Source organism: Bufo gargarizans, chromosome 4 (assembly GCF_014858855.1).
Source record: "Bufo gargarizans isolate SCDJY-AF-19 chromosome 4, ASM1485885v1, whole genome shotgun sequence".
NCBI classification, from domain to species: domain Eukaryota; kingdom Metazoa; phylum Chordata; class Amphibia; order Anura; family Bufonidae; genus Bufo; species Bufo gargarizans.
This window is the reverse complement of record NC_058083.1, coordinates 508,427,267-508,442,475: the sequence shown is the minus strand read 5'-3', so window position 1 is coordinate 508,442,475 and position 15,209 is coordinate 508,427,267. Positions and strand designations below refer to the sequence as shown.

General features: G+C 44.9%; 1 protein-coding gene across 1 annotated transcript in view; it reads left to right on the top strand.

The window, feature by feature from the left end:
* USH2A (usherin) overlaps positions 1-15,209 on the top strand; it is a 426,892-nt gene that overhangs the window by 97,661 nt on the left and 314,022 nt on the right. The window contains exon 7 of the mRNA XM_044291289.1: positions 129-757. Coding sequence (XP_044147224.1) covers positions 129-757 — 629 coding nt within the window. The remainder of the gene's footprint in view (positions 1-128; positions 758-15,209) is intronic.

Here is a 15,209-nt window from a genome sequence, read left to right as displayed (position 1 = left end):
GGTACTGCAGGTGAAACATAGTAAGGCCAATAAAATGTAATTGTTTGAAGTGTTTTCAAGATACTTGAATTACACAAATGAAACTACAAAATCACAACATAATGTGGATGTATGTTTACTATTTACAGAACCAGGATCCGTTGACCCACCTCGTCTCTTCCATGTCAAGTCAAGATCGATAACTGTTACTTGGCAACACCCATCAAAACCGAATGGAATAATAACCCATTATAAGATTTACCAAAATGGAAGCCTAGAGGTGACTGTGCCAGGGAACAGATCAAGTCATACTTTCCATGAGTTAACCCCTTACACAAGTTACCTGTATCAGCTAGAGGGATGCACATCGGCGGGGTGTACAATGTCGAAGGAGTCACTAGTCACAGAGACCCTTCCAGATGCGCCAACCGATGTTCTACCACCCGATCTCCATTCTGATAGCCCCACGTCAGTGATGATAACATGGAAACCTCCGCTCCACCCAAATGGTATAATAGAAAGCTTTAGTATTGATAGACGGCTGAAAGGCACCGAACATGTGGACATTATCACAACGGGACCAGGGAATCACCAAATGCAGTATATTGATCAAGCCAGTGACATTAATCCGTGGAAGACGTATGAATACAGAATGGTCGCTACAACTTTCAATGGTGGAACAAACTATAGTGACTGGGTGGAAGTCACAACAAGACCATCAAGACCGGTGGGAGTGCAGCCACCAGACGTGACTATATTAGGTCCATATACAGCAAAGGTGAGTTTCAATGTGATAAGCAAATGTCTGAAGTGACGATGACATAATCTGTTATGTTAGGGTAGATGTAAGTATATGCTCTCTTCCAAATGATCTTTCTGCATGTTATAGCCATTTAGGCTCTGTTCACATCTGCCGTCTTATTTCTGGTTTCATCATAGGAACAGAAAAACAAAAATAATGGCAGCAACCTATCCGTCACACTCAGAACACTATTGGTGCCCAGTGGACACCATCGACTATAATGGGGTCGTTGGGTTTCCATCATGGCGTCCATCGCTATTTTTCATGAACTATTTTTATTTTTCTGGCCTTTTTGATGGATTCTGTGATGGAAGCTTCAAATGGATCCACCAGAGTAGATGTGAACAGAACCTAAACTGGGCATGGTAATCTTCCCAGACTTCCCCCTTGTTGACCCAGCCTTACTATAGGCCTTCAATATGGTAGCGGAGAATGTCTGACCACTAGCAATACAGCTGATCTCCAGAACAAAGGGACCATGGTGACCTTTCACTGTTTGTCAGGGATCGGCCCTCTACCTATTACACATCAATGGCTTAAGGATAGACCCGCTTCTTTGGTAAAGAAGGAGCTGAGCATCTACATGAGCACCAATTATTTCAGAAAAATACAATGTGTCGAGTACACATTTTGGCCAAACCTGACAATTATGGCGGCTTTGGCTGACCAAATTATGTACATGTGAGTATGCCCATATCTGGCAAAAGAAGCGTCAGATATGTTGGGTTTCTACATGCCCAATCCTTTTCCTCTTAGAGGTTGTGCAAGAATAAAGGGGTTTTTAGCAAACCCCCTCCCACTTGGCTGAACCTGTAAAGGGAAGATGGCCTACCTCCCGGTGCTGACTCCCTAATTCTACTTCTCCCGGCCTGCGATGCTCCGTTGGGCTCACTCGCTGAAAACATCTAGTTTTCCTCATTGGCCCTGGCGGTGACCAGCTTCCCTTATATCATGACAAATAGTCACATGACACAAGGGGATCTGGTCTCTGCCACGGCCAGTGATTGGCTGCAGTCACTTCAAACCAGATGATTTCAGAGAGGGAGCCTAGCAGAGCATCGCAGGCCGGGAGGAGAAGGGGCAGGGAGCCAGTGCCAGGAAGCAGGAAAGTCATTATCCCTTTACAGGTCCAGCCAAGTGGGGGAGGGGTTGCCAACTCCCCCTCCAATTCTTGCACAACCCCTTTAAGTGAGATAACAGATAACACATGCATGCACTGTCAATCCAAGTATGCATGTGCATTCAGGCATAGGAAGGGAAAGGTGTCAAATGAGTGTCTGACCAACAGCTACTGAAGGTCTATGGTGTAGCTATTCACGCATACACGCGTTTGCCATGGGAAGAGGGGAATCTGCCACTGGCAGAAATCTCCCTTGAGAACAAAGGATCGGGCATGTTGAAATTCAATATGACCAACTTATTTTTTTTTTGTCTTTTGCCATAAGACTGTTGAATAAACAGCTAATATTACATAACATGGCTGGCTGACATTGGAGGGTCTGGCTTGTGTGTGACCACCTACCTTTCGAGGGGGCAGAGCTTTTCTAGGAGTCATTGTATACTTCTGTTTATTGATAAAGTTCTGTTCGCAGTCCAATGGGAGCAAAAAGTAAAGGGCTGATTTACTCTGATGGACCCTGTAATCTGTCCTTAATCACACATAAAAAGTCATAAAGTGATATTATAAAGGAGTGAGGCTTCCAGGACGACCAAAGAAGTTTTCAATTATTTCCAGAATTCATGTGGGAGCGCGCTCTGGAGGGCTGGAGAACTACTATTGCTTTGGCTGGCGTACAAAAACTTCATTCAAGGGAAATTAGTGTAACCAAACAAGAGGGATTTTTGTAGCTTTGAAGCGTCTTTTGTGTCAACACAGGCACGCTTCTGTGAATATAGCCTTGTACATATGCCAAATGCGCTGCTACACCGGTTTGATCAGCAGAACACAAAGCGCGGCTCATTTGTACCGGTGCGAGAGGCTCAGCCTGTGAAGACGAAATAGGCAAAAAATAAATAAAATGCACAAAATGCTAAATAGACGAACGTGATTTTTAAACTTTTTGTTTTTTTTGCAGAGATTATTGTGTAATGTGTTATTGAAGGGGTTATCCCATGCTTAATGTAATAAATGACAATCTATAGAACCAGCCCTGCACCTCAGAGATCTCCCCATTCATTGCTCTGCCAGATTTATTTCAAGCTGGCAACTTAAGGGCGTGCACATTCTCGGGAAAGGGGGGCATGTTCTTTCTACTGCAACTGGTGGCAGTTGAAGGATGGAACTGAGCATGTGCTTCCGTCTCAGGGGGCTGGACAGAGAAGTTAGAAAAAGAGCAAACAGCAGGTGGCGCTATATATATAGATTTCAGTGAATAACTCACTGGCTTTATAAAATTTTTAATTACATGCAATTACAAAAGAAATTATATTTAAGTGTTGGTTCGAAAAAGTCTTATTTTTTTCTGGAAATAAATCAAGTTATTAAGATTCTATTTATTTTTTTATTTGCCCACAGCTAGGGGTACCTTCTGGAGAAATCTATACTTTCCTGCTCCCACCGCTTCATCTGTGACTCCTGGGCTGACTTCCGGTCCCTGTCCTGTAAACTTCCGGACGGACAGGGCACATGCACCTTGCCAGCCAATAACTAGTCTCCACAGTGATGTGTCCCTAAGTGGCAGATGACCCACAGTGATGTGCCACCTAGGGACACGTCACCACTGAGGCCAGTTCTTGGCTGCAGCGGCGCACATGACCCTGTCTGTGGGGACGTTGACTGGAAGCCCAGTGAAAAGAGCCCAGGGGCCTCGGAGCAGCAGGGAGCAAGTGAGCATGGATTTTTTCGCAGGTACAGCTGGCTCGAAGGTAAATAAAAAAAAAATACAAAAAAAAAACGTACAAGCCCTTTATATTGCTTTATATATTGTAATTACTCCAGTCACCTGATCTTGTGGCTGTAGTTGTTTTATCCATTGATTATACGAGTCTCTGGGTAGTGTTGGAGCAGTGGTCAGGGGTCTGGCAGAGCTACAGTGTAAGGGCTCATGCACACAATCGTGTTTTTGTGTTTTTGCGGGTCATTTCAATGGGGCCGCAAAAGATGCTCTCTGCATCCGTATGTCCGTTCCACAGCCCTGCAAAAAAATAAAACATGTCCTATACCTGTCCGTTTTACAGACAAAGATAGGAAAGTTCTACAGAGGGCAGGAAGTTCTGTTCCGCAAAATGTGGAACGCACATGGCCAGTATTTGTCTTCTGCGGATCCAGAATTTACGGACCGCAAAAATGGCAACGACCATGTGCATGAGCCCTAAAGCGTAGGGGAAAGAAACTGATAGGGAGGATTTTTGACTCACATACAGTAATGTTTCTATTAAAGGGGTTCTCTTACTTTATAAAGTGATAGCGTATCGATAGGATAGGTCATCATTTTATGATCCGACCTCTGGAACCCCCACAGATCCACAGAATGACCGCGGTGTTGATTCGACTTTGCTTCCTATTCACAATATTTTCCTGCAAAGCGACGCCTTGGCCGCGTTGGTACTAATTTATAATACCACGTACAAGCTGTGGACAGGTGTGCAGCTGTTTGTGGAAGAAATCATAATCTTGAACAACGCTTTAAGGGCGTGACCTCATGCTGTGGCCAGGCCACTCCCAACCGTGGCAACCAATGGCCGCACAGGTTTGGCGCACCTTGGAGTCGAACTCTCAAGGATATAAATGAATAAGAGGTAATTAAAGGGCTATTAGTTTCTTAAAGGGGCATTCACATGTTATAAAGTGACATTGCTAAGATGTGCAATCACTTTATGATTGGTGGGGGTCAGATCCTGAGTTTCCCATCGCAGTAGTCCTCCCAGGGGCCACTGTAGAGGAAAAAGGTGCCACAATACTGAATCAGCGCTGTGGTCCCCTCATTATCCTGATCGATGGGTGCCCCAGAGATTGGACTATTACTTTTCAAAAAGGGATGCAATATATTCCAATACTGTATGAGATGTGAATACCCCTTTAAGATACCAGCGCTCCTCTTAATCCCTTTTTTTTTGTCTTCACTTGATATCCTCAGGATTATAAAACCGTGACCGCTTTCTTCCAAAAACAGCGCCACACCTGTCCACAGGTTCTGTGCGATATTGCAACTTGCTGTTATCGCTTTAATGAATCTGAGCTGCAATACCTGACACAACCTGTATGTTTCTAATCCTGAACAACCCCTTTAAATTGGTCTGTGACAGGGTCTGTGGTTTGTAGAACAGTGGACGGATGATCCTTGGGATTTCCATCCATCGTGTAAGCCATTGAGGCTGTGGACTTGCTTCATGCACTTAAAGGGGTTGTCCGGATTCAGAGCTGAACCCGGACATACCTCCATTTTTACCCCGGCAGCCCCCTGACTTGAGCATCGGAGCAGTTCATGCTCCGATGCTCTCCTTTGCCCTGCACTAAATCGCGCAGGGCAAAGGCATTTTAAGGAGTTCCAGTGACAAACTGGGCTCTCCATGGGGCTGCCAGGAAGCCCGGTGACGTCACTGGCACTGATGGGCGGGCTTTAGCGCTGCCCTTGCCAGTAAAACGGCTAGGGCAGCGCTAAAGCACGCCCATCAGAGCTGGTGACATCACCGAACACATTGCCGAGCGTAAACCTCCGCCCGGCAGTGTGTTATTGTAAACAAAAGAGCCCTTGCCCTGCGCGATCTAGCATCATGAGATGCTCCGATGCTAACATGCTGCCGGGGTGAAAATAAGGGTATGTCCGGGTTCAGCTCTGAACCTGGAAAACCCCTTTAATGAGCCCTATTAAATCCAAACGACGTCTTCAGTTTTTACATCAAGTCCGGGCCCATCAATTACGACGTGTCTCGGAATCTGCGGATTCATTTACGACCACTACATGGGCGCAAATATTTGTCATTGTGGTGTATTTATTGCAGGGCTGCACTCCACCCATTATGTCACATTATGTCATGCTAATGAATTGCATGTGCTTGGACTGATTGCCAGAGAGAACGGTTCTGCTTCGTTTTTTCCAAGAAACAGCGCCACTCTTTTCCATAGGCTGTAGCCAGTATTGCAGCTTAGCACTATTAAAGTGAACGGGGGCTGAGCTGTAATACCAGGCACAACCCATGAACAGGAGTGGCGCTGTGTCTGGAGAAAAAGGAGAATATTCTTCAAATTCTAGTTAACTGCTTTAAGAGCAGAGACAGAACGGAGCCATACCATAGCATGATCTGCTACAGACACCGCAGAGCTGAATGGAGAGGGTTTTGTCATCTCCACAGGACCTCAGGTAAGCTTATTGCGTTAAAGCAGTTAAAAGATAAACTCAGCTCTGCTGCATGTCTGCTATAGAAACATTTTTGAAACATGAAAATGTAAATGTACATTTGGTCATATTTTTGTAATTCTTATAAAATAATGTTTTTTTTTTATTGTTCCGATTAAAAATGTGATGCACCCTTGCAAATTGTCTTGGATAAAAAAAATATTTGACCACTCTCTGTATACAGCTCCACTGCAGACTAACGTGTCACCATGGTTGCAGTCAGTAACGGCAGTATTTTTTGCTGCACTGTGGTATTTGGTTCTGTGGGGCGGTATTTTGTGCTGCACTATGGTATTGCAGGCCCCACCTAATTTTGTTGGCCCTGCCTGCTTGTGCTGCCCCAATTTCTGTGTGTTTGGACATAGGGCCACTTTTAGTTTTTTTCCAGGGCCACTTTAAGTTCCCAGTCCGCCCCTATTGAAGGTGTATGGTCAGGGGTGCACCACCAATGAGGCCAGGTGAGGCGATCGCCTCAGGCAGCACCAGGTAAGGGCAAGAGAGGGGCCGCCAAAGGGCCATGGGTTGAGGGGAAGGGGTTAGGTTAAGAAATTGGCATTGGGGAGGGAGGGGCGCCATTTAAGTTTTCGCCTCAGGCAGCAGAACGGCAAAGTGCACCCCTGTGTATGGTCAACCTCATCTACTGCAGCAGACTACAAAGGGTTTGTTTGCAGTCTGTGACCATGGAGACACACAGGTCTGCACAGGAGCTGCAGTCACAAAACATTCGAATATTTCTAATCAGGAATGTTTCCAAACGTTACCACAAATGTAACTATTTTTAAAATAGGGTCATAAGTAGAGATCAGCAAACTGATTCTAAAATTTGGAAATTCGGCTTGAATTTTTCCAAATTTGCTGATTCTAATTCTACCAAATCTGAATTTTGTGTGATTTGATTTGGGAGAATCAAGGAGTGGAGTAGAAGAGAGAGAATGACAGAGACTTTTCCAGGCAATCACAGCACTATCAATTTCAGGTAGAATTTATTTGGACCCGAACTGGATCTGATAGGCGATTCGACCAAATACATTTTTAGTGATTCTCTCCCCTCTAGTCAGAAGTCTCAGCTCACCGATCCCCCAACACTCCCATTCGGATTCTTCCTGAGCCCTCTGCCAGAAATTGTACATTTTCCCCCGGAGATTCATCACCGCTGAGGCTAGGGTATGAACGGTGTCACTGACCGCTAAGGTTCTGGAAAACACCTTTAATGATTTTATTTCTTTGTGAAAATCTTAATTCAATGAGAACTGAAAAAACTATGCTAAAAGAACTGCAAACAATATTTAAATAAATAAAAATCACAGAGCATAAACCTTAATTGCTGATGGTATAAATTACCGTATTTTTCGCCCTATAAGATGCCCCTGCCCATAAGACACACCTAGGTTTTTGAGGAGGAAAATAAGAACCAGGTGTACTTTTGGTGGGTTTTGAACTAATGGTTGTCTGTGGATGATACTATTATGGTGGATCTGTGGATGGCACTGTTATGGAGGATCTGTGGATGGCACTGTTATGGGGTCATCTGTGGATGACACTGTTATGGGGGGGATCTATGGATGACACTGTTATGGGGGGAATCTGTGGATTACACTGCTATGGGGGAGCTGTGGATGACACATATATAGCAACTTATGCTATATATATGTATTATCCACAGATCCCCCCATAACAGTGTCCCTGTGTAAATAGTGACCCCCAATATAGGGGGTGTAGGCCGGCAACTGGTGTTGAAATCGCGGCAGGGCCCGGTGCAGTCACTGTACTCTATTACACCGGGCCCCGCACACAGCAGTATTCATATGTAAAGTGTAGGCAACCCATATGTAAAGTATAGCAATCCTCTGCGGTAACGCAAACTCCCGTACTAGCAGGCAGGCTGGCCGGTCACTCACTTCATCACACACATGCTCCTCCCACTTAATTCATGAAGCAGGCGGCGCATGCGCGTGACGAAGTGAGTGACCAGCCAGCCTGCCTGCTAGTACAGGAGTTTCATAGTGGGTACTACGTGGATTGCGCTACCGCAGAGGATTGCTATACTTTACATATGGATTTCCTACACTTTACAAATGGATTGCATACACTTTACATATGTATACTGCTGTGTGTGGGACCCGGTGTAATAGAGTACAGTGACTGCACCGGGCCCCGCCGCGATTCCAACAGCAGTTGCTGGCCTCCAGCCCCTCCTCCCTCCCGGCTGATACATCGCAGGCCGCGCTGTGCAGCATCACAGCCCACAATGTATCAGTGTTAGCAGAGTAAAAATGCCATTTCCCCCCCACTTTTGGGGGGGAAAAGTGCGTCTTATAGGGCGAAAAATACGGTACTAGTGAAAAGCAGAACAAAGAAATCTATTAAAGGGGTTATCCCATGATTAATGTAAAAAATGCAAATTATATGGTACATGACAATCTCTTTCTAACAAAGCTAGAACCAGCCCTTGTTGCCGTGCATGCTTGTTGCCGGCGGCAATGTGTAGTTTTTAGTATGTTTACACACTTTTAAGGTTGTTGTCCCTTTCCATTCTGGTGGGTATGGGGTTAAAGTGTGAGCAAGGTGGAGCTAGGTGTGGGCTCTTATAGTACTTGGGCTTGGAGCCTGAGGTTCGTGGGACTTCAGCTTCTTGTGCACCTGGAGTTATGCTGCCACCCTGGACCTTACCATCTGTCCAGTTTGAGGGCCACCTTGTTGGACATAGATTGTCATCCCTTTGTATCCTCCATGTTCCCTACCTTACCTGTGTTGTTATTTGGTGTGGGTTTATGTTCAGGGTGTGGTGTACGTCTTGTTGTAGTTTCATGTCTGGTCTTTTGGTGTTGTTCGTCCAGCATGTATGCAAGGCGTTTCCCTGTGTGTTGTGCCTCCGGTGAGGGGGCTCCTAGGTTCCTCGGAGGGGGAACTGCGTTGACCACCTGCCTGCGGAAGTGGGCTCCAGGGTTTCCCGGAGGGGGGACCACTAGTCAGTAACAGTTATTGTTTCATCCACTGGTTGTGGCAGGTAAGTACTGTTGTTCCAGTGTGTGTTGTTTGCACTGTGTGCTTACCTGCCAATCTGGTTTATGCTCTGTGACACTCACATGGATCCAGAGATCTCCCCATGTATTGCTCTGCTAGATTTATATGATGCTGATAGCTCAAGGTGAGTGTATTTTCTACTGCAGCTAAGGAGGCGTGTCCATGCTCTCCCTATCACAGCTCAGGAGGCAGTTGAAGGATGAAACTGTGCATGTGCAGCCATTTCAGTGAGCTGGGCAAAGAAATAAGATAAAGCAAACAGCAGGTGGCACCATACAGATCGATTTTATTGAATACCTTAGTGGCTATAATACATTTTTAATTACATGGGATGACAAAAGTATTCAGATCCAGGTGCTGGTTTGAAAACTGTAGAATATTTTTTGTGGGACAACCCCTTTAAGTCGAATGTGTACTGGGAAATTAAAAGTATTTGATGCCGAGACACTGCCTCCGACCTGCAACAAAATGGTTAAAGACAAGCAAAATATTGGAGTAATGCAAATATAAAAAGCTGAAAAGGTAAAAGCAAAAAAAAAAAAAAGATAATGATCTCAGTGATTTTAAAAGCTGCTTTCATTATGACAAAAATCAATGAAAAGGCCGTAAAACAGAGCTCCACGTGTTTCATGCCATCATTAGAACTTCATCAAAAGCTTTATTGAAAAGGTAGGCACCCGTCCAGATACAGAAAGATAGTAAAACACTTGGGGGAAACACATTAAATTCACATACATCGATCATCATAGAATACTTGAGTGCTAATACGGAATCAGAGGGAATAAATAAGGAGAGTCCAAAACATAATTTATTTACTTCAATTTATTTTATGTTTTTATTTCTTTATTTCCCATTATTTCTATAGGGCCAATATATTCTGAAGCCCTGTACAGAGAATACACTTATTGGTGGATGCACATCTAATTTCCCTTTATCAGGAATCTACTATTCTAGGAAGAAGTCCCACTATGTTTTTAGAGGAAAATGGACAACCCAGAAGTTACCAGCTCCACCACAAGGAGCTCGCATAGGTCATGAAGATGTTTTACTGGGTTCATTAAAAGCTATAGGGTGTGTATGGGTAGCATATCATCTTTCCCACCCCAAACTGAAGGCATACTAATCGTCCTCCAATCAGCCATTCGAGAAATCAAAATGGAGAGAACGTTGTATATGCAGTGACCCAGTGGTTAACTGCTAATGGGTTAATGTTCTAATGCACTATGGTTCACTCCTAAAGTTATTAAATAGTTCATTACTAAGGTTGGCCCATTTTTTTTGTGACGCTAACTATGCATACTCAGTGGTGCAAATGGTTAAATTGTATTATGTATGTGTTATGTATCTCAAAAGGCTGTATATAGGAAGGAAATAGTTAACGGACAGACCTTAGTAATAGTTGCTAGGTGTTAGACTGGACCCACTTTCCCTGGGCAAAAGAGTTCCTAGCATGCAAGCCTAGGGTACAGACACGTCTTTGAGTTCCTGGCAAGTAAGAAGGCCAAGAGAGAGGATCTGTTGGTGCGTGCTGCTGAATTTACCCTGGGAGACACCATGCTTGTATGATTCCAACCATCCAGAAAAATAACTATGCTAAGAACCAACCTCTGAGTGAGAACAGAACACATTTTTGCCAAAGCTTGAGGACCAATTAAAAGGGACAATGATTTGTCAACAAATAAAAGTAACATGCACGTTCGGCTGTTGTCTTTACTGAAATTGGTTTGGGTTCTATTGCTTCTGGCACCCGTCACACTTCTGAGACGGACCAGCCATCCGTTCTAAGACTACACCCCACATTTGGATATTGCAGAGAAAAATTGCAAGGCTACCATAGTAGCCACATAACCTTTGAGAAAAGCCTACTATGTGATATACCAGAGAACTGTGCCTACCACCTGTACTGTGAAACCCATCATCTACTCAGTAAAGAAGAGATTATATTTTACTCTAACCAAGCCAGCCTGGTCATTGGTCTCCATATCTGACCCAGGCCCCTGTTCTCCTGCTGCAATACGCCAGTCCTGCAGGGTGAGCGAACGTGAGGTCACAGGGGGCAGTTAACAGACCTAGGGTTGCTATTGGTACTCACAGTTTATATATACCCTGGGCAGGCGTACAGCAGTGATGGAGAGGCTGGCACATAGATCCTCTGGGGCACTCTCTGGGTGTAGGGACCAGGCCTGGTGGTAGGTGAGGTGCCCTGGGTGTTATAGGTTTAGTGTGCCGGTGGCAAGATCCCTTATAGTTCGTGACGCCAGTGCCGGTAACGGTGGCACACCGATTTATTGTAGGAATAATTGAGGTACACACAGTTGTAATGAACCAGAACTCCGTTTTACTGAACAGTTCAACTATATACAGGTTTCAGTTAGTTCCATATGCAGGGACTTGGTAACAGGCAGGCTTCACATAAATGCCAGGCAAAGTTCTTGCAAGATACACAGAGGGAATAACACTCACAGATCAGGCTGTACTTTCTTCAGATCCTGTCTGTCTTTCTCCAAGGCCCGTATGCCCTATATCTGGCTTTATCCTTGGGTAGGGAAACCTTCCTCTGGTATAAATCCTCTTTCTGTAAATATCATTCAGCTTTCTACTTGGCTGGATGAAACTGGCTGTGCTCTGTAGTTGACACGATGCAGGGAACTTCAGGAGGCAACCTCTTCTCCTGGGTGCAAGCTAGAAACCTGGGCTATCTAGCTGCATGTTAGAAGCTGCACTTCGGCTACTCTCTAGCTAAAGTGTACACTGGCTTCTAACTACACACACTCTAACAATACAATAACAAATACAGGTGCACTCTGCAGTCTCACTAAACCCTCAAACTGATTTTAAAATTGAGAGATTAGTCAACATGTCCTACGGTGTAGAACATGTCTAAGCCCGAGCACCGCGCCAAGGTTTCTCAAGTAGCCCGAGACCTAACGCTCTCCTACCTGAGCCGTATGGGCGATATCAGGAGCCAGTGGGCAAATTACAGGAGCATGAGGCCGACTCACAAACAGCTCACCAGTTACCTCCAGCATGTAACCATGCTTGCAATGGGAGGAGGGAGGAGTCTGTGAGTCCCACTCAAGACTGACTGATATGGCCCAGGCCTCACAGGTGCACCTAAATGTGGCCTGTAGATGGAAAACAGGCACATTTAAATTGGAGTTTATACACCTCCAGGAATCTATATATACAAACTAAAAAGACAGGGTGGCATTAGCAGGAGGTGCTCAAACCCACATGCAGTCGTGCATATATACAGGGGAGCAAATCCTGCACTTGTGGCCCGTTGCTAATGGCGATCCCCAGCAAAATGCATACGGTGGAGGATGCCCGCGGCGAACCACAAGTACCACAATAGACATCTCACACAAGGTAACAAGTGCGTATGTCATAATCAATATAACAATATAACAATACAATAACAAATACAGGTGCACTCTGCAGTCTCACTAAACCCTCAAACTGATTTTAAAATTGAGAGATTAGTCAACATGTCCTACGGTGTAGAACATGTCTAAGCCCGGGCACCACGTCAAGGTTTCTCAAGTAGCCCGAGACCTAACGCTCTCCTACCTGAGCCGTATGGGCGATATCAGGAGCCAGTGGGCAAATTACAGGAGCATGAGGCCGACTCACAAACAGCTCACCAGTTACCTCCAGCATGTAACCATGCTTGCAATGGGAGGAGGGAGGAGTCTGTGAGTCCCACTCAAGACTGACTGATATGGCCCAGGCCTCACAGGTGCACCTAAATGTGGCCTGTAGATGGAAAACAGGCACATTTAAATTGGAGTTTATACACCTCCAGGAATCTATATATACAAACTAAAAAGACAGGGTGGCATTAGCAGGAGGTGCTCAAACCCACATGCAGTCGTGCATATATACAGGGGAGCAAATCCTGCACTTGTGGCCCGTTGCTAATGGCGATCCCCAGCAAAATGCATACGGTGGAGGATGCCCGCGGCGAACCACAAGTACCACAATAGACATCTCACACAAGGTAACAAGTGCGTATGTCATAATCAATATAACAATACAATAACAAATACAGGTGCACTCTGCAGTCTCACTAAACCCTCAAACTGATTTTAAAATTGAGAGATTAGTCAACATGTCCTACGGTGTAGAACATGTCTAAGCCCGGGCACCACGTCAAGGTTTCTCAAGTAGCCCGAGACAATTGTTATATTGTTATATTGATTATGACATACGCACTTGTTACCTTGTGTGAGATGTCTATTGTGGTACTTGTGGTTCGCCGCGGGCATCCTCCACCGTATGCATTTTGCTGGGGATCGCCATTAGCAACGGGCCACAAGTGCAGGATTTGCTCCCCTGTATATATGCACGACTGCATGTGGGTTTGAGCACCTCCTGCTAATGCCACCCTGTCTTTTTAACTACACACACTCCCCTTCACTAACTCTCCCTGAACTGGACCTGACTATATATACTAGGGCAGTGATGGCGAACCTATGGCACGGGTGCCAGAGGTGGCACTCAGAGCCCTCTCTGTGGGCACCCACGCCTTGGAAAAAGTCTATGGTATACCAATCAGCCTTAGACTTTTCCTACCATTCACCAGCACAAGACGCACTATGAACAGCACAGGCAGCACACTGAATGTAGGCTACTAAGCTATTATAGCTAAATGATAAAGTACATGGAAGATATACTATATTGGTATTCAGGTTAAATTGCTATGTTGGCACTTTTGCGATAAATAAGTGGGTATTTGGTTGCAGTTTGGGCACTCGGTCTCTAAAAGGTTCACCATCACTGTACTAGGGGGTTCCCTAGCTCCCTCTACTGCCTAGGAGGAGGAACTACACCGCTAACAGGCCTGGTACAGGAGATAACAGGAAAATACACATTAAAATACAATACAAAATACCATGACCATGTTCCACAAAAGGTGGGGAACAACGTGGCCCAATTGACCATTGAGTAGTGCCCACATTTACGTAGTGGGACACTACACTGCCTTGCACCGTGCTGCTCATGTAACACCAAGGTCACCCCAGCCACCACCAGGCAGAAGACCCCAAAATCCATGATGTGCCCCAAGGAGAAGAAGGATTGCACCCCTCCTTTCACTGCACATGCGGCCTGGGGGGAGCACTGGATTAGCCACTGTAAGGACTACAATGACCCTCGTTGCCACTGCCACCTCTCCAATCCTCCTCTTCAGCCCTGCACACACTCCCCCGTGGGCAAGCATGCTGCATTTACCTTGATTCCGTTCCTCACTCCTCAATGAGCCTTGTGGACAAATCCAAGGTATATAGGGGGCTTACATGGCAGTCTTAGACTCTGAGAATCTGATGAGTGAGGAAACATCAACTCTTATTCACTCCATTGTTTCTTATTGCTCAAAAAAGATGTTCAGTAGTTAATTTGAACCCAAAAATATAGTTTTTGAAGGGCTCGTAATAAACTAATGTGGGCATTCGCTCTGGTAGGCAGGTTAGCAGATGCAGTATAGAGGCAACAACAAAGTCTTTGAATTAAACAGTTCAGTGTTTATTCACACATTAAAGGGAACCTGTCACCAGTTTTATGGTGTCCTAACTAAGGGCAACATAAATAAGTGACTGATTCTCTTAGCAAAATGCTGGGTCACTTTCTTTAATTGACACAGTCAATCTGCCAACATCTTGTATTGAAAAGCTCCAGCTGATAATGATGAGTCATGAATATTTATGAGCTCCTGATTCTCCCTGCCTACCTGCTGCTGATTGACAGTTATTTTCCATATGAATCAGCAGCAGGTGGGCAGTGGAGTGGCTATATCTCTGAATTAAAAAAAACACTGGACTCACTGACATCACGCTGGACTCAAATCAGCTCATTAGCATGCGGCATGTGGCATCTTTGTGTGTATATTATGAGGTAACCATCTGTCACACCAGTAAGTGAATACATCTAAGGTACTTTTTAGTAGTTAATGATTGTATATAATTAGTTAGATTATAATCAAATATCCACATGACAGGTTCCCTTTAAGTAAATGACAAAACAAAAAGTCTGTTTCAAGGAAAACAGTCACCTTGGTGTCTGATTTTGGT